The sequence below is a fragment of the Podarcis vaucheri genome (genome assembly GCF_965113315.1).
Source record: "Podarcis vaucheri genome assembly, chromosome: 4".
Lineage (NCBI taxonomy): Eukaryota > Metazoa > Chordata > Lepidosauria > Squamata > Lacertidae > Podarcis > Podarcis vaucheri.
In genome coordinates this window covers 75,655,965-75,680,517 of record NC_138762.1, presented here as the reverse complement: position 1 = coordinate 75,680,517, position 24,553 = coordinate 75,655,965, and the positions used below count along the sequence as shown (strand labels likewise).

General features: G+C 42.9%; 1 protein-coding gene across 3 annotated transcripts in view; it reads right to left on the bottom strand.

The window, feature by feature from the left end:
- The window catches only part of OCA2 (OCA2 melanosomal transmembrane protein), a 161,886-nt gene that overhangs the window by 81,676 nt on the left and 55,657 nt on the right, over window positions 1-24,553 (bottom strand). For 2 of the 3 annotated variants that reach the window (XM_082220070.1, XM_082220071.1), the window contains exons 8-14: window positions 24,189-24,271; window positions 23,105-23,261; window positions 10,424-10,495; window positions 8,537-8,602; window positions 7,255-7,311; window positions 6,349-6,473; window positions 3,593-3,731 (exon numbers count right to left, since the gene is read on the bottom strand). In XM_082220070.1, the coding sequence (XP_082076196.1) occupies window positions 3,593-3,731; window positions 6,349-6,473; window positions 7,255-7,311; window positions 8,537-8,602; window positions 10,424-10,495; window positions 23,105-23,261; window positions 24,189-24,271 (699 nt within the window). The remainder of the gene's footprint in view (window positions 1-3,592; window positions 3,732-6,348; window positions 6,474-7,254; window positions 7,312-8,536; window positions 8,603-10,423; window positions 10,496-23,104; window positions 23,262-24,188; window positions 24,272-24,553) is intronic. The other variant, XM_082220072.1, reaches the window with a different exon arrangement.

Here is a 24,553-nt window from a genome sequence, read left to right as displayed (position 1 = left end):
TTACAGCTCTTAATGCTAAATGATGGTGAGAAACAAAAGGATGTGATAATCCTTTTCATAACCTGAAAACTTTTACAGCAGAGGTCCTGGCATCTGCCCAATTGGGTGCCACACAACAACACTGAAGCCAGATCTTGCACCCCCATCTAGTTAATGTTGGCTGGGCTGGTGCACACTGGATTGCAGTTTGGGCATGGTCAGGTTAAAACATTTTATTCTCCCAGGAATCTGGATAGCTTGTATTTTAAATGGCTCTCTAACTAAGTAAAATATTGTCATAGTATGTCATGCTTGATTGGCTTGGAATGTGAGGGCAACTGTGTTTTAGAAGTCCTTGCTTCCAGAATCTTAAAACATGGCCCAGCCGAATTGGCCAGGATTCAAAATATGCCTGTGGCCGGCCAGGGAATTACCCATGACTGGCCGCCTAGCCCCCTGACATTGCTCCCATAGGGGGTTGAGGGACCCCCGACGGGCCACAATAGCTGCCCACCTCTGTGACCGGGTAAGCCGCCATTGCTGACTCTAGAAAATCAAGCTGATAGACTTATTGTTGCGTGTTGAGTTCCACAGTGCCACCCCCCAAATAATTACACACTTCACACATCAATTTTGTTTAAGGTTTTTGGCATAATTTTGGCCACAACTTTATTCAAAATACAAAAAATTGTGAGTGGTTGCTTAGGCATTGGTTATGACTATCTGTCCTGGCCCTCAAGGACAGGGCTGGCCCTTCCGGACTCCACCGGAAGCCAGCGTGGGAAACAAGTATTGGATAGAAGGGAGGCCGGGAAACAAGCCCTCACTTCTGACCCTCATGTTCCGGTGGGGCTTGCACGGCCCAAGTCCGGCTCCACGGACAAGGACAAAAGAATGGCAAGCCCCTGGATTCCTTTAACGGAATTCCCTTTCCGCATCATTTGGAGGGGTAGGCACTTACCCCTCCAAGCACCAATTAACCAATGCCTAACCGCCAACCTTACAAGTTGTGACGATTTGCTACGCAGTAGGCAAAAACCAAATGGCACCAGCCAATCAGCCAGATGGCAAAATTCCTACCGTGCCCCCGCACCAAGGCGAACGACACCATGACAGGCATAGCAAGGTCAAGCGATCAGCTTAAATAAAAAACCCCCCTATTAAAGGGAGGGAGGGCGGGTGATCCGATGCAAAACGGCCAAGAGGACGTCCCTACGTCTGGCCCTTCTATTTAAAGCTTCTGACTCCTCCTCCAAATTGGTAACAATCATATTCCCCCAGCAACCCGATTAACCCTAAAGGCCAGGGTTGCAGATTAATTTGCCTAGTCATGGCTGGGCGGCCTGTTCCCCAACCGCAACACGTGCTCTCTGTTAGGGAGAACACGCTTTAATGCATATTCCCCATCTAAGCAATGAAGAAATAAAGAGAACAAGAAATACACCTCTTCTGTTATGTAAATATGGGACCAATAATTTTTATTCCTTTGCAGAGTGGGAGTGAAGGGCTATTAATCACTGCTGGGAAATATATCCCATTTTAGTTCACTTGCATTTTTCTACAAAGTACATCCTTATCTCTGTGTTTTTAATGAACAAATTGTGGCAAGTCTAAATGCATTCAAACAGTCTTTGAGCAGAGCAAGAGATGAAGTCTATACAGGAGAGAAAGAGATCTATCAAGCACAGTAAACCGATGCCTAACATAAAATACAGCTTTTGTATTATTTTATTTCTGTTTGAGGCAATAAGCTGCTTTTCAGATTTCCATTTCCAATGTTTAAAAATCTAGACCTGAAGACTGTATTTCATCTGTCTGAGGAAAACATTTAAAAAAACACACACAGAGCGAGAATCCAATGTATTTCTGGAAAGTATTTCTGGAAAGTATCACCTTGGAGCAATCAGGATCTCCAGGAGAAGTATATACAGTGGTACCTCAGGTTACATACGCTTCAGGTTACATACGCTTCAGGTTACAGACTCTGCTAACCCAGAAATAGTGCTTCAGGTTAAGAACTTTGCTTCAGGATGAGAACAGAAATTGTGCTCCGGCGGCACGACGGCAACGGGAGGCCCCATTAGCTAAAGTGCTGCTTCAGGTTAAAAACAGTTTCAGGTTAAGAACGGACCTCCGAAACGAATTAAGTACTTAACCCAAGGTACCACTGTATATATATTCATGTGCCACACATACATAGAGAAGTGATTCCCCTCAAAACCAGTTGGGGTTGTATTAAATTAATGCACTGTGTCACTGGGGGTCAGTGCAGCCAGCCTTTATCGGGTCCCAAGCCCCACCCACATAGCCCAGCCAGATTGGCCAGGATTCAAATAACAGATGGCGGGAAAGCCTGCCAATCTCCAGTGGCTGGCCTGGGAATTCCCTAACCGCTGACTGCCTAGCCCTGGCATTGCTCCTAAGAGGAAGGAATTTGATATGATGGACCACATCTGCTGCCCACCCTGTGACTGGGTAAGCAGCCATTATCCACCATGTTGTTCACACAGTGTCAGTGCAAGCTGAGGATAACACTGGAAGATGCTTCAGTAGCCAATAAAAATGTCCACGACCATGATAGACCTTTTTCAAGTATAAATGACATCAAGTTGAGATATTTTGGGGAGTCACTAGTCTTCAAAGGTCATGTTTTAAATGTTAAAAGAATGTGATATCCTCAAGCAAATGAGACGAGTCTTAACATTTCACAAGTCGTACAAAGCTCAACTGTGGGAAAGAAAGAGAAGGGGAAATCCCAGGACAGCAACAAATCCCTCTATCCGTGTTCATGACATGGCAATAAAAGTGCATCTCTATGCAAATGCAACAAACCAGAAGTTATTATACTGGTGATATATTAAAGCTACTGTTATGTTTATAAAAACCAGAAGATGCATATGGAATGCATACAAAGTATCTGATGTTTAAGGGGAAAGTGTATTCTGTACATTAAGTATAAAATGTTTGAGGAAAATATATATATATTTAACTGTTCCCATATCAATACTGCATCCATAATGTCATTTGTTGTTCAATTCTCCAAAGGGAAAGGGGGGAATTGTTTGTTGTTTTGGATTTGTATGCTCTCTCGCTCTCTCTCTCTCTCCCCCCCCCCCGTGTGTGTGTGTGTGTGTGTGTGTGTGTGCATGCCCAGATTAAGGAGAAGGGAGAAAACAAGGCAATGGTCAACACAACTAAAAAGCCTGATTAAATGGATGGCAAAATCACAAACAAACCAATTACCCAGCTGCAAATCCCATAATTTCCATCCCTTATGTGTATCTACTCAGAAGTAAGTTCCAGTGAATTCAATAGAACTTACTTCCAGGTAAGTGTGTATATGGAACTGCAGCCTTTATACTAAAGTAGAATTTATATTAATCAGAGATGAGATGCATATGTATTATGTAATTAGTGTGGGGTGTTTTTCTTTCTTTCCTCAGGTTTGCATTATCCCTTACAGCATCAGTCTGGGGGGGGGGGATAACAACTGGTTCTGTGCCAGAACAGGTGCAGTCTTTTATCTTTCAGCACAGTGGGAAGAACAGATAAGCACTGCTGAATAGAGCATCTGTATTTATTTTCCATTTGCACAATAGGCAGCAATACATACCTCGTTCCTGAGTTCCTGCTTTGAAACAATAATCACATTGGGTGGGTCCCCAATAGCTGTAGAGGCCCCTCCAATGTTTGTGAAGATTACTTCGGCAATCAGGACATGCCTGGGATCTAGGTTAAGCACCTCACATAACCTGCAAAGACACAGATCAAAAATACAATCTGATCCTTTTCATATGATTTCTAAAATCGCTGGTTTATGTTTCCAAAGCTAGCTCAAACTATGCGCCAGAAAGAGAGCCCATTAGTATTTGTGATAGATAAAAATAAATATCGTGTCCCACACCCCAATGAGCAAATCATTTTTCCCTCTTATCATAAGAAGAGCATTCACATAATAGCCTCTCACTTTGCTGAATATTAGATTGCAGCTTTCTTGTACAGACCTGATTTGCAAAGCACAGACAAACAGTTCAAACATTGGAATCTAGCGGAAATTATAATAGATGCAGATCTGCTTGCAGTTTGCTTGGGTTGCTCCTCCACTTCCTCTCCTTAAATCCCTTTTCCTATTGACAAAAGCAAGACGACTAGTATTCACAAGCGGGCCCTGCGACAAAATGTTGCGAAGTGGAGCGCTCCTGTTCCAGGGTTCCAGCCAGCCATGACTTTTCCGAGGCAGTCCATTCCATTTCCTCCCAAACCTGCCCCATGTTTTCCTCTCAACAGTCAAGTCAGTATTCCATGCTCAGGCCTAACTGGACTGGTTTGGTGTTTGTTTGTATTTCTGCAAACCAGCTTGCCTTGTGCATGGATGGTGCTGTTCTAGCTATATGGAGGACCCCACCCCCACCCCCTTAGAGAATGGGTTGGTATATAACAGGGGTGAGGACCCTTTTTCAGCAGAGAGGCCACAAGCCAGTGATAGGCGAGGCCAGAGGCAAATGTGATGGGGTCAAATGCAAAAGTAAACAGAGCGTGTTAAGTTGTGGGTGAACATATCAGACGACACAGCGATTCTTCAGACAGCTCTTGTTTATTCACAGGCCAGAACAGAACTGGGCTGAAGGGTTCAGCCAATCTGCTTATATAGAGCTCAACTACAAAGCAACAGTAACAACTTTCTGTAACTATCCAATCACTGAAAGTCACTTTCAATTTCTTATTTGCATATGCGGACCTGAGTGAAAACTATCTACAGTGTCCCCCTGCTGGCCCAGGGTGAGAACTTTAGTACATAACAGAGCAACTGATAGGAGCTACATTCCAGCCACCGAAAAAGCTAAAGGTTTCTACTCTACACATCCATCCAGGCAAACAGGACGCAGTCACATAGTTTAAGGACACTTAGCCCTGCCAAGTGCATAAAAGCACTTGAGAAGGGTGTAGAGCAGGAATGGTGACTGGTGTGGCCCAGGAAAGGGACACTGGCTGGGGACAAACCCAGGGGCCAGACAGAAATGCCTAAAGGGCCACATCTGGCTCCTGGGCCTGAGGTTGTCCACCCCTAGTATATAGGATTGGGATTCATCTTGGTAACTCCTGCAAAGTACTGAGTTTGCCACAAAATGTGACAAGAAAATAAGATCATATTTCATGCACCGCTGGCAAAGGGCTAAAGCCTTATTGTCAAGGAATCAGGAGAATTTTCTACTAAGCTGCATCACCATGGTAATAGCAGCTTAGAATACCATTTTAAAATTGGACTGAAGAAGTATGAGGAAGACAGCAACAAAATAAAGTGAATGACTAACAGCAGTGAGAGAGGGGAGAGGAGGAAACAGAGCTCGTTTAAAAACAGTGTGTGTGTGTGTGTGTGAGAGAGAGAGAGAGAGAGAGGGAGAGGGAGAGAGAGAGAGGGAGAGAGAGAGAGAGAGGTTCCAGATAAGGAAATTAAAAAGTCATGTCGCCGTGACATCTGCATATGAAAAATATATGCGCACATAAATTATTACCAGTTAAGTCAACTTCCACATTTTGCAGCATATCTGAAACAACCAATACCTTGGCAATATTTATTTTACTCAGGGACAATTCTACCATTATGGGCTGAAAGGTGGAGCTCTGCCTAATAAAATATCAGAGAGAGGGAAAAGTACAATTACGGTACTTTTGTTTGGGCTTCAAGACTAATTTCCAGCTGAAAACTCACAAGCCAGCAGGCAGGAGAAAGGAGTGTCAGTATATTGAGGGTGTGCAGGCACTTTGCTTCAGTTTTGAAGTGGGCTGCACTTCAGAACTGAAGCAAGAATAAAGCAGAACTGTCTGAAAGAATAAAGCATGGAGAGATAAGGTTGGGTTCAGCTGCCATCACACATACAAATGCCTGGTAGTCTAAGGTCAAGCCTCCACCTCCACCTTTATGCATGAATGGGGCAAGCACATGAGTCAATAAAAGTAGCTGCCCCCACCATGCTCTGAGTCACATGATGACTCATCTCTCTCTGGAAGGTCTGCAGGTAAATCCCTCCCTGGGTCTGTTTTCTCCCAACCATTGCTTTGTTGCAAAAATCCTGGTGACCCACAGGCTGCCTGTTAGGTCTATCTTCCTCCTTCCTTCCTCCAGTAAAGACAAACACAATCCCAGCCTCTTGGGACTGTAGGAAAACAGCCCACATTGGAGCTGACCATATGGGGGAGGGGGACTTGTTTGAGGTGACCTGAGTGAACACATTGTCAGGGTGACCTCCCACCTGCCTGTGTTCAGACGGCATATTAGGACACTCAAAATGGTTTGAATCCCCTGCTCATTCCACCTTTATGAGGATTTGTTTATTTATTTGCTTGCTTGCTTGTTTTTTGAAGAACTACCTTATGGTGACTGGGGTAAAGAGCAGCATTGTAGTAACGTTGTCCAAGAAGGCTGAGAGAATCGCAGCAATAAGACAGAGAATGATAATCATGGCCCACACTTTGCCTCGAGAGAGTCTGTAAGCCTAATAAAAACAGACACAGAGGAAATATGATGGAATTGATTAGCACGATGGACAACATCACAGTTCTTGCTAAGCAACTAGATGTGGAGCTGTCATTCAGCATCACCTCATACCAAGAGGTACAGTGTTTATTAAGCTGTGGTAACTGGGTAAAGTGATTTTTGCCAGTTTTTCAAAACGGGAAAGGGGGGGGGGCTTATGAATCTAAGTATTTCAGAAGACAAAAGCCAGTGTTATCATACATTCCCTAAGATACAATGAAGCCAAAGCGAATTGTGCCTAGCATTAAAATTTATGAGTACATGTAAAATGCTGCAAAGGTGTGTTTTATTGTCATTTCTTAAAAATCAAATGCATATTCCGCTCTTCCTCCCATGGTTCCATTTTATATTATAGCAATGCACGTTCACTGAAACTGATGGTACATGCTGCGGCAGGCATTCACCATTTGCCACTACTTAATGTGAGAAGTGGTCCTCTTTGCCTTATTGATACTAATGGCATTTAAGTACCATTAATTTAAACAGGGTTTAAGAGAGTAGAGCACTGTGCCTACAGCCCTTACCCATCACTTCTAAGATAATTTTGCCAAAAGCGTCATCCATCTGCTAAAACCTTTAGAAAATTACAGGATGAATGTTGCTGCTTTTTTTGCAAGGTCTGCCAGTAATGATCAAAGCACGAATAGGCTAGAAATAAGTAATGGCAAAGTATTATTAAATTTTAGTGCTAAATAGTATATAAATGCTTTCCACTAAAAAGAAGGGAGGAACAGACCTACCTTTACTGCGCAATAATCAAAAAACCCAGTTTCAGAAAAGATGGCAACTAAAAGCATCTATGGAGGTTAAAGGAAAAGAAAATATTTTACTGTTTATACAGTTAATTTTTATCAATAAAGAATGCTTTAATGCACCCATTTTTGGAGAATCCTTCTGTTCAAATTTGCACACATATTTTCCCTTACTAAACTTAAAAGGGAATGCACAGGTTTTCATTTGGAATAGAGGGTTTCACCAGGGCACCCTCCACACTGAGGTCTTTTTATGGGTGTATCCTGCAGCGTGCCACAGATGCAATAATAGCGCAGGTCAATTTATACTGGACCATCCAAACATTTTTCCATTTTAGTAGTTGTTCTGATATGCTTCCCCAGTGTCACTGCATTACTTGAACTCTGGAACTACCGTGCAACAAAAATAAAAATAAACCATGATGTTTGTGGTATAAAAAGCTACAGAATGTAACCAGGAAATTACAGGACATGCACTCGTCGGAAATGAAGCAGTATATCCAGTCCAAATATTTTGCAAGTGCACAAGTAATCATGGATGCACAATATTTTTTTATATAAAAAAAAATCTGGAGGGGCCCCAAAACTTAATCTTTACTAGATCAGAGATTCAGTGCAAACTGCTTCCCAGTTTTTTTAAGGATCTATTTATTGCTTGTCACTTGATAGTCAGTACCAGAGCTTTTTTTCCTAGAAAAAGAGGTGCTAGAACTTGTTGAGCTTTTTTTTAAAGGGGGGAGCCTTATGCTGCCTTCTGCAATACCACCCGCAGCCTCTGTCACACAACACAGAGTACCATGCCGCCCGCAGCTTCTGTCGCACAGCCCCCAGCGATGTGCTGATGTGCCAACATGCTGCCACGCTACAGAGGTGCTGGAACACACACCAAAGAGATGCCAGAACTCAGTATCGGTGAGATCTGGCTGGGGAAAAAGCCCTGGTCAGTATTAACAAAGCAAAAATTTGACGTCATATCTGTTGGAATGCATGCTCCCCTGCATTATGAAATTATTTCTCCTACCACAAAAGCCAATGGAGGATACCAAAATGATTTCAAAATCTGCCAACCCTAAATTTGCCCAGAAGCTTCCAGTCACATTAAGAGGCATTAAATTTCCAAATTCCTACACTGGAAAAGCTTCAAAGGGAACTAATATGACTGTAGCTGCTCTCAAATGTAGCATATTTTTTAACGTTCAGCAACAATTAAGTTTGATATAATTCCAGAACACTTAAGGCATAAGGTGTATATATAGAAGTTTTTAATTACCATTCCGAACAAAAGCGCCAGAGTTTCATAATCAATCCATGCCACTACTTTGACCAGGCTCGGCTTCTGCAATTAGAGAGTGCAATTATCATTTAATCCCATAGATCTCCTACCTAGCGATTAGCTCTGCAAACGCAAACTCTTTAAAAAAAAAACCTATTAAAATGCACTTTGACGGAAATTAGTTAGTCTTTTTGCAAGAATTTCTCCGTTGGCACTGTAAAACGCAGACAACCTGAAGGGCTCGTTTACAAGGTGCCTACATTAAGCATTTTCGATTGTCTTATTATTTTTGTTTTTCTACACCTTACTGCGCCTTTATAGACATAAATGAAAACTGAAATACTGGGCTCCTTCAGTTGCTGTTTTGCTGACAAGATAATATCGTGCAGATTTTTTCTGTGGACAGTTCAAAAGGAGTTCAGGGAGAAACAACTTTCAAGTTTAAGAACCAAGAGACAAAACTGAACAGTTTTTCTTAAAAACAATGTTGATTTGGCAAGGATTTGTCTGCTGTGCTGTGCTAAGAATGTTTATAATAATTTAAAGAACTGAACAGATAGTGAAGAGGAAGAAGAAAATCACAACCAAAAGGGTATTGTTAAGAACATAAGAGCACTCCTGCTGGATCAGACCAAAGGCTTTTCTAGTTTAGCATCCTCTTTCCTACAGTGACCCGACAGAAGGTTGTGGACTTCCAGTTTTGTTACCCAGTAACAGGAATTCTGAGGCATGCTGCCTGGAAGTATTATAGAGCTATTACGAGCATTGATAGCCTCATCCACCATGAATGCCATGGTGGATGCAGAAGAAAGGTGGGAGGCACCAGCTGGGGATCCCTTGGGGAAGAAGGCTCAGAGACAGGGGAATGGTGGTTGGGCAGCAGTGAAGGGTCAGAGGGAAAAGAGGGAGCAGACTAGGGGGAGGAGGTGTCAGAAACTGAAGAGGCAACAGGGTTTAGTGAGCAGGAAGAGGCTGTGGCAGAGGGCAGTCCAGACTCAAAGGCAGGAGAGGAGGAGGTTCAGGAGACAGAGATGAGGCAGGCTGCTGAAGAATCCTAGGGGTCTCCCTGTCCTGCTGCAACCATCTCCCCACCCCCCCTGTCCCCGCGAGTCTCACAGAACACAGAGAGAAATGAAGAGGGTGGAGCAACGTGAGACAAGATGATGAAGCCTTAGGCTGCTGGGGAATTAACCAGGGGGAAAGCCTTAGAGAGCAGTGGGAAAGTGAGGGCCTTCAGTCCTTGCAGCTGCCTCATTGGGGCAAGTCCTACTGGGAAAGGTTGCTGTGACCACTAGGGATGAGCTGTTTTGTTTCTTTAAATAAAGAGCTAACTTCACTGCCGTCCGATGTTTTATTATTTTATTGCTGACCTGCGCCTGACACCAGCTCCTGACAATGAATTTGTCTAATCCCATCTTAAAGAAATCTAAATTAGTTATCCACTGTCACATGGCTATCAAGACCTTAACAGCTTGTGGCCAGCACATCTCAGATGCTTTCCTCCTATGTCCCATCATTATGCATTGTACATCAAATGAAGATTGACTTTAGGAAGCCGTCTTAAGTGTGTCATCTATATGAGGCAATCATATATATATAGATGGCACACTTAAGAACTATATAACTATAAGTGTGTGTGTGTGTGTGTGTGTGTGTGTGTAGTTCTTACACCTGCAAAGAACTCTCAGGGTCCCTGTCCTATTCACACATGCAAACACACAACACAAGCCATTTTGTGCCTACGCTAAATAGTGTGGATGACTATAGACACTTTCACTGAAATGTTTTCTTCCCTCCAAAGACGGCTGCTGATCGTGGCAAGGTTGTAAGTGGATTTAGGAATTGGGAGTTTGTAAAAGGAACATATGAGATTTTGCTACTTACATCACCGATCACAGCAAGGGCAGCTAAGGCAGCCAGGGAGCCCAGCATTGCTGCTAATGTCCTGTGAACAATCTGCAACAACAGGAGGGACCAACCCTATTAGTCCAGTTGTTGTCCTTTTAAGTCTTATTCCGTATGATGTAAAGATCTAGTGACATCTTCCCTTCTTGGTCCTTTGAACACACTGCTTAGAGACGTCTTCAAAGCAAATACTGGCACGTCAACATCAGAAGTGACTGGTCCATAAGTCCATCTGGAAGGGTTCTACTGCCTGCTTTTACACTTTGGCCACACCTGTTTTAATGCTTTGGCCACACCCACTTCAACATGCAGCCCCACCCTGAGGACCCTGAATCACCTGTTTGGTAGCTTAGGGTTCATGTTTACAATTTAATTTACTAACTAGTAACCAATTGAGTTCAAACGAAGTCGTGAGAGAGGAAGCTTAATTTAGGTGTGCCATGCTTCAGAGTTCAAACGAAGTCGTGAGAGAGGAAGCTTAATTTAGGTGTGCCATGCTTCAGGGTTTCATCCTTCGATCTACAAGGACATGCACATTTTGTCCCCACATTGGAAGAATGTCAAATCCCCCTACTTTTGACAAAACCTTGAATTGTGGGGAGACACAATTTCCTCTCTCACAACCACATTCTAGTGGCTGGAGTGTTGTAATTGCAACAATCGCATCACTTTTACATAGATGTTCCCCCTGTGGAAACCAAGATAAAGCATTTCATTCAGTTTTCATTACTTTGCCGCCTGTTTGCAAATATTTAAGAGGGAAGTGGCAAGATGGAATATCTCAATAAATGTTTAAGGCCTCCATGCCAACTTGATTAAGGATGTCCACAAGATTGGTTCTACAAACAATCTTCTTCTTCTTCTTCTTTAGCCATCAAGTGGGTAATTTCATTAAACGAAATGCAATTGCAAAAGGTTTAATATAATTGAAAGAATTTACTGTTATCACCGAATCACCTTCAAATGAGTTAGCAATACTTAAAATATTACTCAGATTTATTTTCTGATGAAAGCATCATTCCACAAAAGCTCATTCACTGCTAATTTCATTAGAATGTCTGTGGCTGAACGGAAAGTAATAAAGCAACCCCTGTGACTCTTTTTTTTGTTTCTGTCACAATAGGGTGAAAACTTGATAAAAGGTTTAGCTTCTGCTGCTCGTTTTATCTGAATTCAGATTTCAGCAGTATTCCATTTTAATCTTAGACAGAGACCCATCACAGAATGAGCAGCTGAACACAACACAGACTCCCTAAACTCATTACACACACAAGCATGGGTACAAAAAGCATTGTAGGGGTTATCTCTGCCCCCCAAACACCAATACACATAATGGCCATGGCTCTTTGCACTTGTATATACATGCATAGCACCAGTCTGTTGTGCACCACAAGCTCCCTCCATGGGCTCATGAACCCTGTCAACTCAAGTTAGTATGGGGAACAAATTGCTCCCTGGCCCCAAATACAGCGACCGAAAGTTCCATAGCAAGGTCATACCAAAGGCAACACCCTCAATAGTGAGTGGTGTGAGCCATATAGCCAAGGAGGGTGGCTGGGAGATCCAAAGACAACTGTGCTGCCCGGTCCAGGAGGTGGTCTTATTTAAGCCCATGGAATGCACCTGAGTGAAGGCTCCACAGCAGGAGTCCCAGTCAGCTGTACCCATCCAAAACCTGCCTCAAGACCCTCCTGCAATTGGCCAGTTTGCAGGCAGGCCAAATTCAAATGTCCATGGCCAGAGGGAGAGGTTGGGACATCTCCCACTGGGCATTGAGAACTGGCTCAAGGATCCTGGCAATGGCAGCAGGGCAGTGCTGTGCTGCAACTGCCATCTCACAGGGGAGGCTGAGCAAACTTACACACAATACCAAACTAGATGAACCAAGGGTTTGACTTAGTATGGCAGTAACATAATGATCAAGATATGGTGTAAGACATCTTACGCTATCCACAGCATTTCCTTTGCTATTTCAGAATTCACTGGTATTTGGATTGTCTAGGATAACCATCGGGACGCAGGTGGCACTGTGGGTTAAATCACAGAGCCTAGGACTTGCCGATCAGAAGGTTGGCGGTTCGAATCCCCGCGACGGGGTGAGCTCCTGTTGCTCGGTCCCTGCTCCTGCCAACCTAGCAGTTCGAAAGCATGTCAAAGTGCAAGTAGATAAATAGGTACCACTCCGGTGGGAAGGTAAACGGCGTTTCCATGCGCTGCTCTGGTTTGCCAGAAGCGGCTTAGTCATGCTGGCCACATGACCCAGAAGCTGTACGCCAGCTCCCTCGGCCAATAAAGTGAGATGAGCGCCGCAACCCCAGAGTTGGCCACGACTGGACCTAATGGTCAGGGGTCCCTTTACCTTTACCTAGGATAACCATCAACAGCTCGTTCTTTCATTGTAAAAAAAACACTGTAAAGATCTACTTTTAAACTTCTCCTCAAGCGAAATTCTCTGAGATGAAGAAACATCTTCTCACAAGGCCTTCTGAGGGATTTGAAATGGATATTTAACATGCCACAAATCACTTGCAGTAAGGTAAGATTTCACATATCTGAAAGCTACTGTGCGGTTGTTGTTTTGTCTGCTCTATGTAAAGTTTTTCAGTGTTTTGTTATCAGCAGCTAATTTATTCTTTTCTGGTGACTTCTGCCAGACAGTGTGGGATTACATAGTTTCTAAAAAAAATAGGACAGACTGAAGCAGAAATTCAGATATCGAGAATCAGCTTCCTACTGCTTTGGAGAAAGAGCTTGAGTGGATTTTGTTAGACAATTCCATACAATGTTGGGGATGTTTCATTCTAAAATTCATAGTGCTAAGGCTGTGGCACTGGGGAGTCCCAGGTGATAAAGGGCTGTTTAAGAACCAAACCAAAAATAGTCTCATAATTTAAAACAATGAATGCCTTCCCAACCCAAATCCAGAAAATATATGTTTTTGATAGTCCACTCAGTTTTTTATTCAAAGACTAACAACTATAAGGAAGTTGATTGCTGATTTCTGAATTTATGCTTTAAGTCTGCACTATGTTGAAGAAGTATGCTATACTGTGCCATCTGGCAGAGGACACCAGAAGGGGTCAAAACAGTTGCTGATAGCAACAAAACTGAAAAAATGTTACACATTGTGGCATATAGTGTACTTGAACATGGATTATTCCATTTTGACTACATAAGCACCAGTACTCTGAGATATATGAGATAATCCAGAAGGCGATTTTAAAAAGAACATTTCCCCTTCATTTATGATTGCATTTGCCATTGCTAAAGAGAAAGTAATGCAAGAGGTTCAATGGATTTTTGACAATTAGCATTTAAGGAAAGTTCTCCTGTTTGCTCTTTTTCAATTTTCTACCCTATATCCATTTACAGTGGTACCTCGGGTTAAGAATTTAATTCGTTCTGGAGGTCCGTTCTTAACCTGGAACTGTTCTTAACCTGAGGTACCACTTATAGCTAATGGGGCATCTCGCTGCCGCCGCGCCACCGGCGAGTGAGTTCTGTTCTCATCCTGAAGCAAAGTTCTTAACCCAAGGTACTATTTCTGGGTTAGCTGGTAACCTGAAGCATCTGTAACCCGAAGTACCACTGTACTTAATGAGGAAATTAACAGCGCCAGCCCTACTGTTAAACAGAGTGCAGCAGCTTCAGGCAGCAAATACTAGGGGGCAGGGAGCAACACCAGGATGTTAGCAGAAAGGAACTGTGTGTACCACCAGACCCACTAAGCTAGACTGGTTTCTTCAGTCATGGTGGAGCACTCTGTCCAATCGCCAGTTGAAGTAAAAGTCAACTGCTAGCCTAGTTGCCTTGCTGTTCTTTGCCTCAGGCAGATATAGATAAGGCTGCCATACATCCAGGTTTCCCCGGACACATCTGGGAATCGAGCTGAAAAATGGCGTCCAGGCGGAAAACCCGGACGTATGACAAATAGGGCAATTGAGAAATCTCCCCAAAGCCCCAAAACTTACTTTTTTGTGAGATGTTCCTAAAAAATAAAAGTTCAACAACTTTGTCCAGATTTTCACTTTGGGGAATATGGCAAGCCTATTCATAGAGAACATTTTCTAATGAACATCGTATTAGGCTTCTTTTGGTAGAGTATGAATAAATAACATACTATGTTTTATTCATTTTGTTTCTCTATTACAAGCAGTGGAGCATGGTATATAAAAGTACCTTAAGACATGTCCCAGGAAATAAATAAATAAAACAACCTAAGTGGATGACCCCAAACACAAAAGAGGTACTCTTGAGAAAGTAGTCATAGAAACAAAACCTGAGACGATCCCGTTGTTTTGCTCTGACAAGGGTTTCATGTACAGTACTCATATAAATACAGAGCCCTTTTCAAACAAAAAATTGAGATCCCACACAAACAAACAAAAACAATTTTCTAGGCAGTAATAACATCTATGCAGTATTTATATTAACTGAAGATCACTGCAGTATACCTACAAGGCTGAGTTGAAGTATTACCAAGCTGACACTTTGGGCTGAATTTTGGGCAAATGTTGGGAACCCCTTGAGCTCACTCGGAAACATATTTTGTTTACTTCTTCTGTTACTTTTTACAAATACTGCAGCCACAGAAAACAAAGGGGGGGTGGATTTCCATATGTTCTAGCACTGTATTCACCACACAGCATAAAAGACAGTGTTATCACTCATTTAGATAATAGTGTGAGTCTCCCTAACTTCCTGTGCTGTACTGCAAAGTACAGTTAGTATTATTCAGTTGCCCAGACAATATATTTTCTTGTGTTGTGACCGTGTCCCATGACCCATATTATGGATGTTCCACAATCGTATTATAAAGTAGTTGTGTTCTGTGATATAAACGAGCACTGCTAGTTGTTTCTTTTTTTCTTTTCCAATGTATTTCTTATCAATAAAAAAAAATGGTGTGGTGCAAGCAAATTTTTATTCTGAAACTGTGGCTCAGAGGAAAAAAGTTTGAGAACCACTGCTGTATATTAAAAAAAAAAAATTACCCCTCTCACAAATACACTCACATAAAGCCCTTTCTGTGAGAATGAGCCTACAAAAAGCCAAAGCAGAACTGGTCTCTGGTAGGTGTGTAATGATTTAAAAAAAACTGGAAAAAAATTATAGAGGACTAAGCAAACAGGACAGAAATATCTAAACCAACAATGTCAGCTTACATTCTATACATTTTATGTTTGTTCAATGCTATTTCACCGTAGAGAAAAAAGCAGCTGATCCCTCAAGGTTTATTCTTTATAACTTAATTTATTCAGGAAATCTAATGACTGAAGCTCTGATAGAAATTTATCTTTCTAACAGAATTCACAGAAAACATATTTTCTCGGGAATAAGCCCCATTGAGCCCATTGGGACTGACTAACAAGTAAGAATGGAGGCGAGTGGTGCTATGGGTTAAACCACAGAGCCTAGGACTTGCCAATCAGAAGGTCGCGGTTCGAATCCCTGTGACGGGGTGAGCTCCCGTTGCTTGGTCCCTGCTCCTGCCAACCTAGCAGTTCGAAAGCACGTCAAAGTGCAAGTAGATAAATAGGTACTGCTCCGGCAGGAAGGTAAACGGTGTTTCCGTGCGCTGCTCTGGTTCGCCAGAAGCGGCTTAGTCATGCTGGCCACATGACCCGGAAGCTGTATGCCAGCTCCCTCGGCCGATAAAGTGAGATGAGCACCGCAACCCCAGAGTCGTCAGCAACTGGACCTAATGGTCGGGGTCCCTTTTAACAAGTAAGAATGCATTCAATTGATTGTTGAGGGGGGGGACAAAAATAAGCAAGACTTGAGCAATTCTTAAACAAAGAACCATAGATGTATTCCATCTAGAGAATTTAAATTCCTGCTCAGAATTCATACCAAGTTACTCACACTCAATATCAGTCAAACCTCTGTCTGAAGAAAAATGCAGAGATGGCAAAGGTTTGTCACATTCCGAGTGCAATGTATGTGCTAAAAAGAAGTTTAATGGAACAAAAAGTGAAGGTTAATAATGTCAATTTGTGCCCCAAAGAGCCAAAGTTCTTATAGCTCACATATACGAAGCAGAAACATGTCCTGACCAGCCTATGGAACTATCCTGTGAATGTTGCTTTGGAAATACCACTGAAGGAAATGAGACTTGTGAGCAATAATAATGTGGCCAATGAATTCAGTGTGACTTAGGGTGGATCTACACACAGGGGGGGAAACAGCTAGAAATTAAATTGTTATAACAAAAGGGGGGAAGCGCCATGTAAAATCGCATGGAGTTTTCTGCTCTACAGCGTCATCTGGTGTTGCATGTTTATAACACATTCAAAACACTTTTTTGACTAAGGTAGCTGAGTCCCTGCTTCCTAGAACCCTTGCTTAAAACTGCAGCAATAATTTATGGGTCCTACAAATCCCTGGTTGGCCTTGACCCATGGCAGGGTCTTTTCAGTGGCAGTTCCCCATTTGTAGAATGCCCTCCCTGATGAGCGACATCCGCCTCCATCATTATTGACTTTCAGGAGCAATTAAAAAATCACTCCTGTTCACTCTGACATTTGAAGGCTGAAAGATACTGTCCCCAACAACAACAACAGTCAAATAATGTGAATGACCAGTTTACCAGTTGCCACACAGAAACCACAAACTGAACATATTTTGATTATACTCTGCAACAATCTAAAGCAAGTTGGTAAAAATTCTTCCAGAGAATCTTCTTCACCTCATTGCACTGTTCAATGGACTGTCATATTATATCCCAGGGGTTGTGAACCTTTTTGGACCAGTAGGCACATTTTGAATTTTGAGAAAGTGCTGTAAATGCCACTCATAGGGTTGGTGATCCCTCTTAAGAGTGATCATAATCCCAGATCTAAAACATTACGAGGTTACTATGCAATAGTGAAAAAGATTAATTGCAAGAATGCAAAACCCTTCCAAATCCATAAGGGAGTTTTACTTCATTTACAACAGATTGTAAAAGCACTGGTTCAACAGAGGAACTGACAATTATGTTCAACTCATCTCCATAAAGCAGGCTCAACCCACCAAATTCCACATAAATAGAACACTACTTCATGATATAGTCAATATTGCAGCTTCAGATTGCTTTGGACAAAGGAGGCGAACCTTAGGGGGGGAAGAGAAGCAAGTCTCACTAGCCAAATATATCTTGAGGAAAAACCGATTTTCAGACTCATTCAGAGCTATCATCAGACATTCAGAACCCAAAGTTTCATTTGCTTGCAACAGGAGCACAAACAAAACCTGTTAAAGGAGAATTTCATCGGTGAACATTTGAGCAACATCCAGCTGAAAAAATAGCTAGGCAGCCCTGCTTGTGATCAGTAACAGTTCTGCTGGAGAGACTTGGTTCATGGGATTTACTCCAAAGTTTGACTGATGAAGTTTCTCTTCACCAAGAGAAGCTCATCCAATGGGGCAGCAGACTCTGGCAGCTGCACTGCTGTCACTTTCCAGGAGGAGCAAGGATGTTAGAATTCCTGCTCCATTATTGCAGTCATGGGATTTTTGTCTATCACATGACGGTGTATGTTTTGACTCCACAAAGTGGGAAGTGACGGAGACAAGATGTTTATGTTACTGTGTTCTGTGAAATGGGACTATTGTCCTTTGTTCTTTCTCTTTGCTGTCTGATGCTAGAGAGAGAGGAAGCCATGTTGCAGTGCTCCATGTGTGTTTATATGTAAATAGAATAGATTAGCCAAAGTGCTGAGTTGCTGAGGTCTGTTACGCAAACTGCACAGACTCTGCAGATCCCTAAGTGTGCCGATGCCTGTTGGCATCAGTCGCTGTGATGTTCAGGCAAAAGAAAGCTTTTGAAGCTCCCAAACGAAAGACCAGGAGGGAGAGAACATGCCAGTCGGGCATGTGTCTCTGCCAGGGTCCTACTCAAGAGTAGGACGAGCTCCTGACAAAGGGTTGGGGGGGTAGAACAAGTGCCCCTGAACAAGCGCCAGATTGGCTCTGCTGGTGTGCTCACACAGTCCCAAACTCAGCAACACTCCTGCTGGGAGGCTATTGCTGCAGCTCCATCCAACTAGGCCAGGCTTCCTCAACCTCGGCCCTTCCGATGTTTTTGACCTACAACTCCCATGATCCCTAGCTAGCAGGACCAGTGGTCAGGGATGATGGGAATTGTAGTCTCAAAACATCTGGAAGGCCAAGGTTGAGGAAGCCTGAACTAGGCTGTCAATCCTCATTCTACCAATCATCAGTGCTTTTCTTCTACAAAAATGTTTAGGGGTAATTTCATTTTCCTACTCATATTGAAATACTGCCTCTCAATGAGGCCAAACTTAGATTCACAAATGTTTGGGGAATGTGTACCCTTGCGCCCCCCAGAAAAAAGCACTGTCAATCACCATATTTCTGGTTTATATAACAGGCAATCTACTACCCACATGAGGCAGCTGATGAAAGGCCTAGGGTTGGGGGGTGGGAAGGAGGAGAAAGAGGAATGTGCCTTTGTTGTTGTTTAGTCGTTTAGTCATGTTCGACTCTTCGTGACCCCATGGACCAGAGCACGCCAGGCACTCCTGTCTTCCACTGCCTCCTGCAGTTTGGTCACTCATGCTGGTAGCTTCGAGACCACTGTCCAACCATCTCATCCTCTGTCGTCCCCTTCTCCTTGTGCCCTCCATCTTTCCCAACACCAGGGTCTTTTCCAGGGAGTCTTCTCTTCTCATGAGGTGGCCAAAGTACTGGAGCCTCAGCTTAACTGACTCTTATACTGAGTCAATTGGACCAGGTCCACCCAAATACCTTCTGCACTGACAGTGACTCTCCTGGGTTTCAGGCAAGGGACATTCCCAGTTCTACCTGGAACTGTCAGGGGTTGAACCTGGGACCTTCTGCATGCAAAGCAGCTGCCCTACCACTGAGCTGCAGCCCTTCCCTGAATTGTCAATCACCTGGTGAGCCAAAATCCTTGGCTGCAGTTGGGTTGGTAAAACAAGTTGTTCAGGTCTACCATATTTGGTGGTGGGGGGAACCCTTGTTCTGTCAGAGCCACTTCAATAAAAGCACAACTGTTTGTGACAAACAGGCCAGTATATAAAGCTGAACTGGCACTTCAGTTTTGTTTGTTTTGTTTTGTGTTTTTCTGCTATGGGTAGTCTAAGCTACAGAAACACTTCTGGGTCAAAACTCAGCTGGCTGCACTTGTAAGCAAGAGTGGACAGAAAAATACAAGCTGGCCAAGATCCAAGCTACAAGGAAGGGTATTCAAAGAAACTGCAAAATAAAACTGCTTCTAATAAATGAAAATAGAGGACCTAAATTTAAAAAAGCAACCCCAACCTCACTCCCCCCCCCAAAAAAAAATGTTTTAAAATACATCAAGCATGGCTACATACCAAGTATGCATCTTTGGCAAAAAACAACAACAGCAGGGTTTCAAAAAGCTAAACATCTGTATTTAATTAATCTGTATCATCAAGGCACACAATTTTAGTAGTTCCTTTGGAATGCTGTGTGTCCTACAACAGATGCAACGTTGTTCTCTCTCATATTCAGCTTTACATGAAATGCCTGCTCTCTGTTTTTTTAATGTATTGCCTTTCTTCAATTCAACCAGTTTGCCTATGTACCTTTTAGCTTTATTGTTAAGTCCTTTATCATCTCATTTGCTCCGCAGCTATTCATTTTACTACCATTTATTCTTCTACCCCAGAAAACCTATGCTGCCAAATAAACAAGTTCTGAAAGTTTGGATGCATGGGAATGAATACCACACAAGCATGGATACATATGCATATGCACATGCAAGTGCATGGGCCGAAGAGTGTTCCTGCGCTTTGTTACGTTTTTAAGACTTTGCAGCTCCCTTTCCCCTAGGCAGCCTTGGGCAGGCTGGAAGCAGTACAGTAGCATTCAATTAACCCAGCCTAATATTCCACAGCTGCCTCCATCAGAACAAGAAAACGCAAATATGATGCAAGACGGGTCACGTTTTGATACGAGCACAGCTCATATTGAAACGTGGCCCTTTTCAATATTTTATAAGGCAGAAGAAGATATAAAAATGGGACACTCTTGAAAGTTGGTTTTCAGCTTCCCAGCACAAAGAAATGGCACCTCGCTGATTATTGCCAGAAAACAACAGCCTCTGTGTGAGAAAGCTGGGCTAAAGCTTACAGTGAGATCTGAAAGCAGCATCCAAGATTTAAGAACAGCAAGCAGCGCCACCCAGTGGTTAAATGCATTCTGAATTTTCAGCCCAAGTCAGGGCTGCCATCCTAATTATAGAGCAGAAAAATCTTGCATCTACTTATAGAGTCAGGAGGATGGGCTGCTGAAAAAGTTGTGAAGTGCCCAGACAAAGAATAACACAACCGGGGCAGGGAGAGGGAATGTAAAACTTAGAGGGGCAGTAGGTAGGTAGGTAGGAAGGAAGGTAGGTATAAGTGAAACAGCATCAACTAATTTAACATTCCCATCCCCTGCTGCCCCTGTAATCCAAATACCTCTCATAGTACAGGGACCAGATTCTGTGTTTTCCAAAGTCTCTTCAGCCAAAAGGGTACAGTGGTACCTCGGGTTAAGAACTTAATTCGTTCTGGAGGTCTGTTCTTAACCTGAAACTGTTCTTAACCTGAAGCACCACTTTAGCTAATGGGGCATCCCGCTGCCGCCACTTCACCACTGCCGCATGATTTCTGTTCTCATCCTGAAGCAAAGTTCTTAACCCAAGGCACTATTTCTGGGTTAGCAGAGTCTGTAACCTGAAACATCTGTAACCTGAAGCATATGTTACCCGAGGTACCACTGTCCTGTACAGAGTTGAAGGAGGAGATTTTAATTTTGAAACCAAAAAAGAAACCAGGCCCTGCTTTACTACTGTTCAGGGGGCCAATTTTGGCAGATTCTGGCCAGTTACCCATTTATTTCATTTCGGCCCGCAGGTGCATTTAGCAGAAGATCTACCCTTATTGTGGTAATGAAACAAAAGGCCAGCATCCTATACTCCACAGCAGATATTCAAACACCCACAGCAGGGATAGGGAAGCTGCATCCCTCCAGACGTTGTTGGACTCCACTTCCCATCAGCCTTGGACAGCATGGCCAATGATCAACGATGATGGGAGTTGTATTCCAACAATACAGGGAGAGCCAGAGGTTCCTCAGTCCTAGGAGAAGCCCACAAGCAAGACAAAGAAACAAGCCTTCTCCCACAGTTGTTTCCCAGATACTGATGGGTACTTCATCTTCACACAGCTTCCTAAAAGCCTAGTCAAGCCTTGCAGTATCCTCCCGCTTATGCTGTACTGCAGGGCTGGCCAACATGGTCCCCTCCATATCATCGAATTGTGGCACTGGAAGAGACCCCAAGGGTCATCTGGTTCAAACCCCTCCAATGGAGGAATACGCAGGTGGCCCATATGGGAACCAAACTCACGGCCTTGGCGTTATCAGCGCCACACTCTAACCAACTGAGCTAACTGAGTTATGGGACTACAATTCCCATAATCCACAATGGTTAAATGGTGTCTGTTTTTACCCTCTTTTTTTGTATGGTTTTTATGCATGCTTTATGTATTACTGCTGTGAACTGCTTTGATTTCTTCTCCTTATGTTATAGCGGTATTTAAATCATTAAATAATATCTGTACATTGGCCATGCTAGTTGGGATGATGGGATGTGTAGTCCCACAATTTCTGGAGGTCACCATGTTGGCTATCCCTGATCTACTTGTCCTGCCTTGATGGAGAAGTGTTCAAAATGGAAATCTGTGCTCTGGATACCTCAGCTTCAAGCCTCATGCAGGTACCAGAGGAAAGCCATAGCTCCCTACATCAAGTAGATTATGACATACTATGAGCAAAGAGGGAAGGCACAAGCAACATGGTTTCTTGAGGCAAGTATCTTCACTTGCTCTCCTCACGGACTTGCAATACAACTTTGACACCCTTCTGATCCATAAAAGGTAACGGTAAAGGGACCCCTGACCGTTAGGTCCAGTTGTGGACGACTTTGGGGTTGCGGCGCTCATCTCGCTCTATAGGCCCAGGGATCCGGCGTACAGCTACCAGGTCATGTGGCCAGCATGACTAAGCCGCTTCTGGCAAACCAGAGTAGCACATGGAAACACCATTTACCTTCCTGCCGGAGCAGTACCTATTTATCTACTTGCACTTAGACATGCTTTTGAACTGCTAGGTTGGCAGGAGCTGGGACTGAGCAACAGGAGCTCACCCCGGCGTGGGGATTCGAACTGCTGACCTTCTGATCAGCATGCCCAAGAGGCTCAGTGGTTTAGACCACAGAACTAAAAACCAAAACAGATTCCAGCATGACTATAAGCAGGCAGAGGTGTTTAAGCAAATTCTTATTTAGTCACTGTGTTCCTGTCAAAGATGTGTGGGACTCAATCGATGCTTTTTAAGTTGAGCATAATTTGTCATGGAATTGAGACCTGATATTACATTCAAGTTTCAAATCCCATAGAAATGGCGGATTTAAAAACTGAATGGTTACTGGAATTGAATTGGAGCTACGATGAAAATTGACTGAGCCCGATATAACGCAGTAGATGTGCTTAGTAGCAATGAACTGACAGGCGACTTTTCTTCTTGGTGTTTCTGAAATGCATTAACTATTCAAAACAATTCTCTTCCTATTTCTCATCCCGACTATTTGGAGTTTTTTTATATTAAAAAAAATCTTCTTACCTCAAATATGATGAGCACATAAACACCTGCTAAAATGACTGAAGCAATTGTGACTTGAGCCTCTACATTTGCATGAAGATATTGATGAGTCATGGAAAGAGGAACGGTTTCCAATTCCTGGAGAAAAGCTTGAATACTTATGGATGTTTCTATACTGCTGAAAGATATTTTTAAAAAAACAACACTTTTTTTTTACCCTTTACTTTCAGATAGCTTTCTCAAAGCTATTACAGGCAACATCATGACTTAAACTGAGATCATAAAATATTAAGAATTTGATTTAGTTCACTTTCACAAACGATGCAAACACCTCTTAGTCCAGAACACAAAACTTCTGAAAGTCACAAATGTGGGATAGAAGTCATATGGAAAATGCAAACACATACATACACTTTAAGCATCAGTCATGAAGATAGATTTCTTTTCTTTTTCTCTTACCTGAAGCATTTGCTATTATTGGGTTAGGGAAATAGAAGAAGGTGCCTGGGTGGCAAATCATCTTCCCAAGAGGAAGAACAGTGGAGGAAAGGTCCCATAAGATAGGGTTCTGCTACAACTGGTTACCTGGACTGAATTCCCTCTGAAGCAGGCTTCCTCAACCTGGGCCCTCCAGATGTTTGTGACCTACAACTCCCATGATCCCTAGCTAGCAGGACCAGTGGTTAGCGATGGTGGGAATTGTAGTCTCAAAACATCTGGAGGGCCGAGGTTGAAGAAGCCTGCTCTGAAAAGTTGCTGTACATATGATAGGATGGGATATTATGGCTGTGCAGTAGTATTATGCAAAAGTGAAAGGCAAGACCCATGGGTGAAATCCAATGTCACTCTGTGAGATGCAGTGAGATTCCCCTTCCGTACCTCTCTTCCTCAACCTCTCACACTTCTTACAATCTACTCTGGATGATGATCCCCCAACTCTCCAGAACAGATTTTGGGGGTGCAGAACAGATTGCCACATAAGGAAGTCCATTGTGCAAGCAGGGATCCACAACTGAATATCCCCCACTGTTTCCATGATTTGGGCACCTAGTAAATTAACATTAAAAAAAAAATCAAGTGTTTTTTTCTGGATTCACAAACCAACCTGCTTAACATCTCAAAAGTTCGTGACACAATAACTTGTTCGTTTTTTCTCAGATTTAAAGGCAGGGTCCAATTGTATAAGATCTGCAAAAAAAGAAAAGACGTAGCATGAATAAGTTAGAGATTAATGCTGTTGCTTGATTTCCACTGCCACAATGTATTTTTACGAGCTGCTAATTTGATGGCGGAGATTCTTTATAAATGGACACTTTCGGAGAACTTTTCAACCACTTTTCAGCTTTTTGTGCTATCACAAGGATTATTGTTAGCACAAAGGGAGATACAAGGTACAGTATGTCAAAGGGCCAAACACTTATGCACATTCATTAAACATCTGTTTTCTTGCTGCTCTATAAAACATGGGTG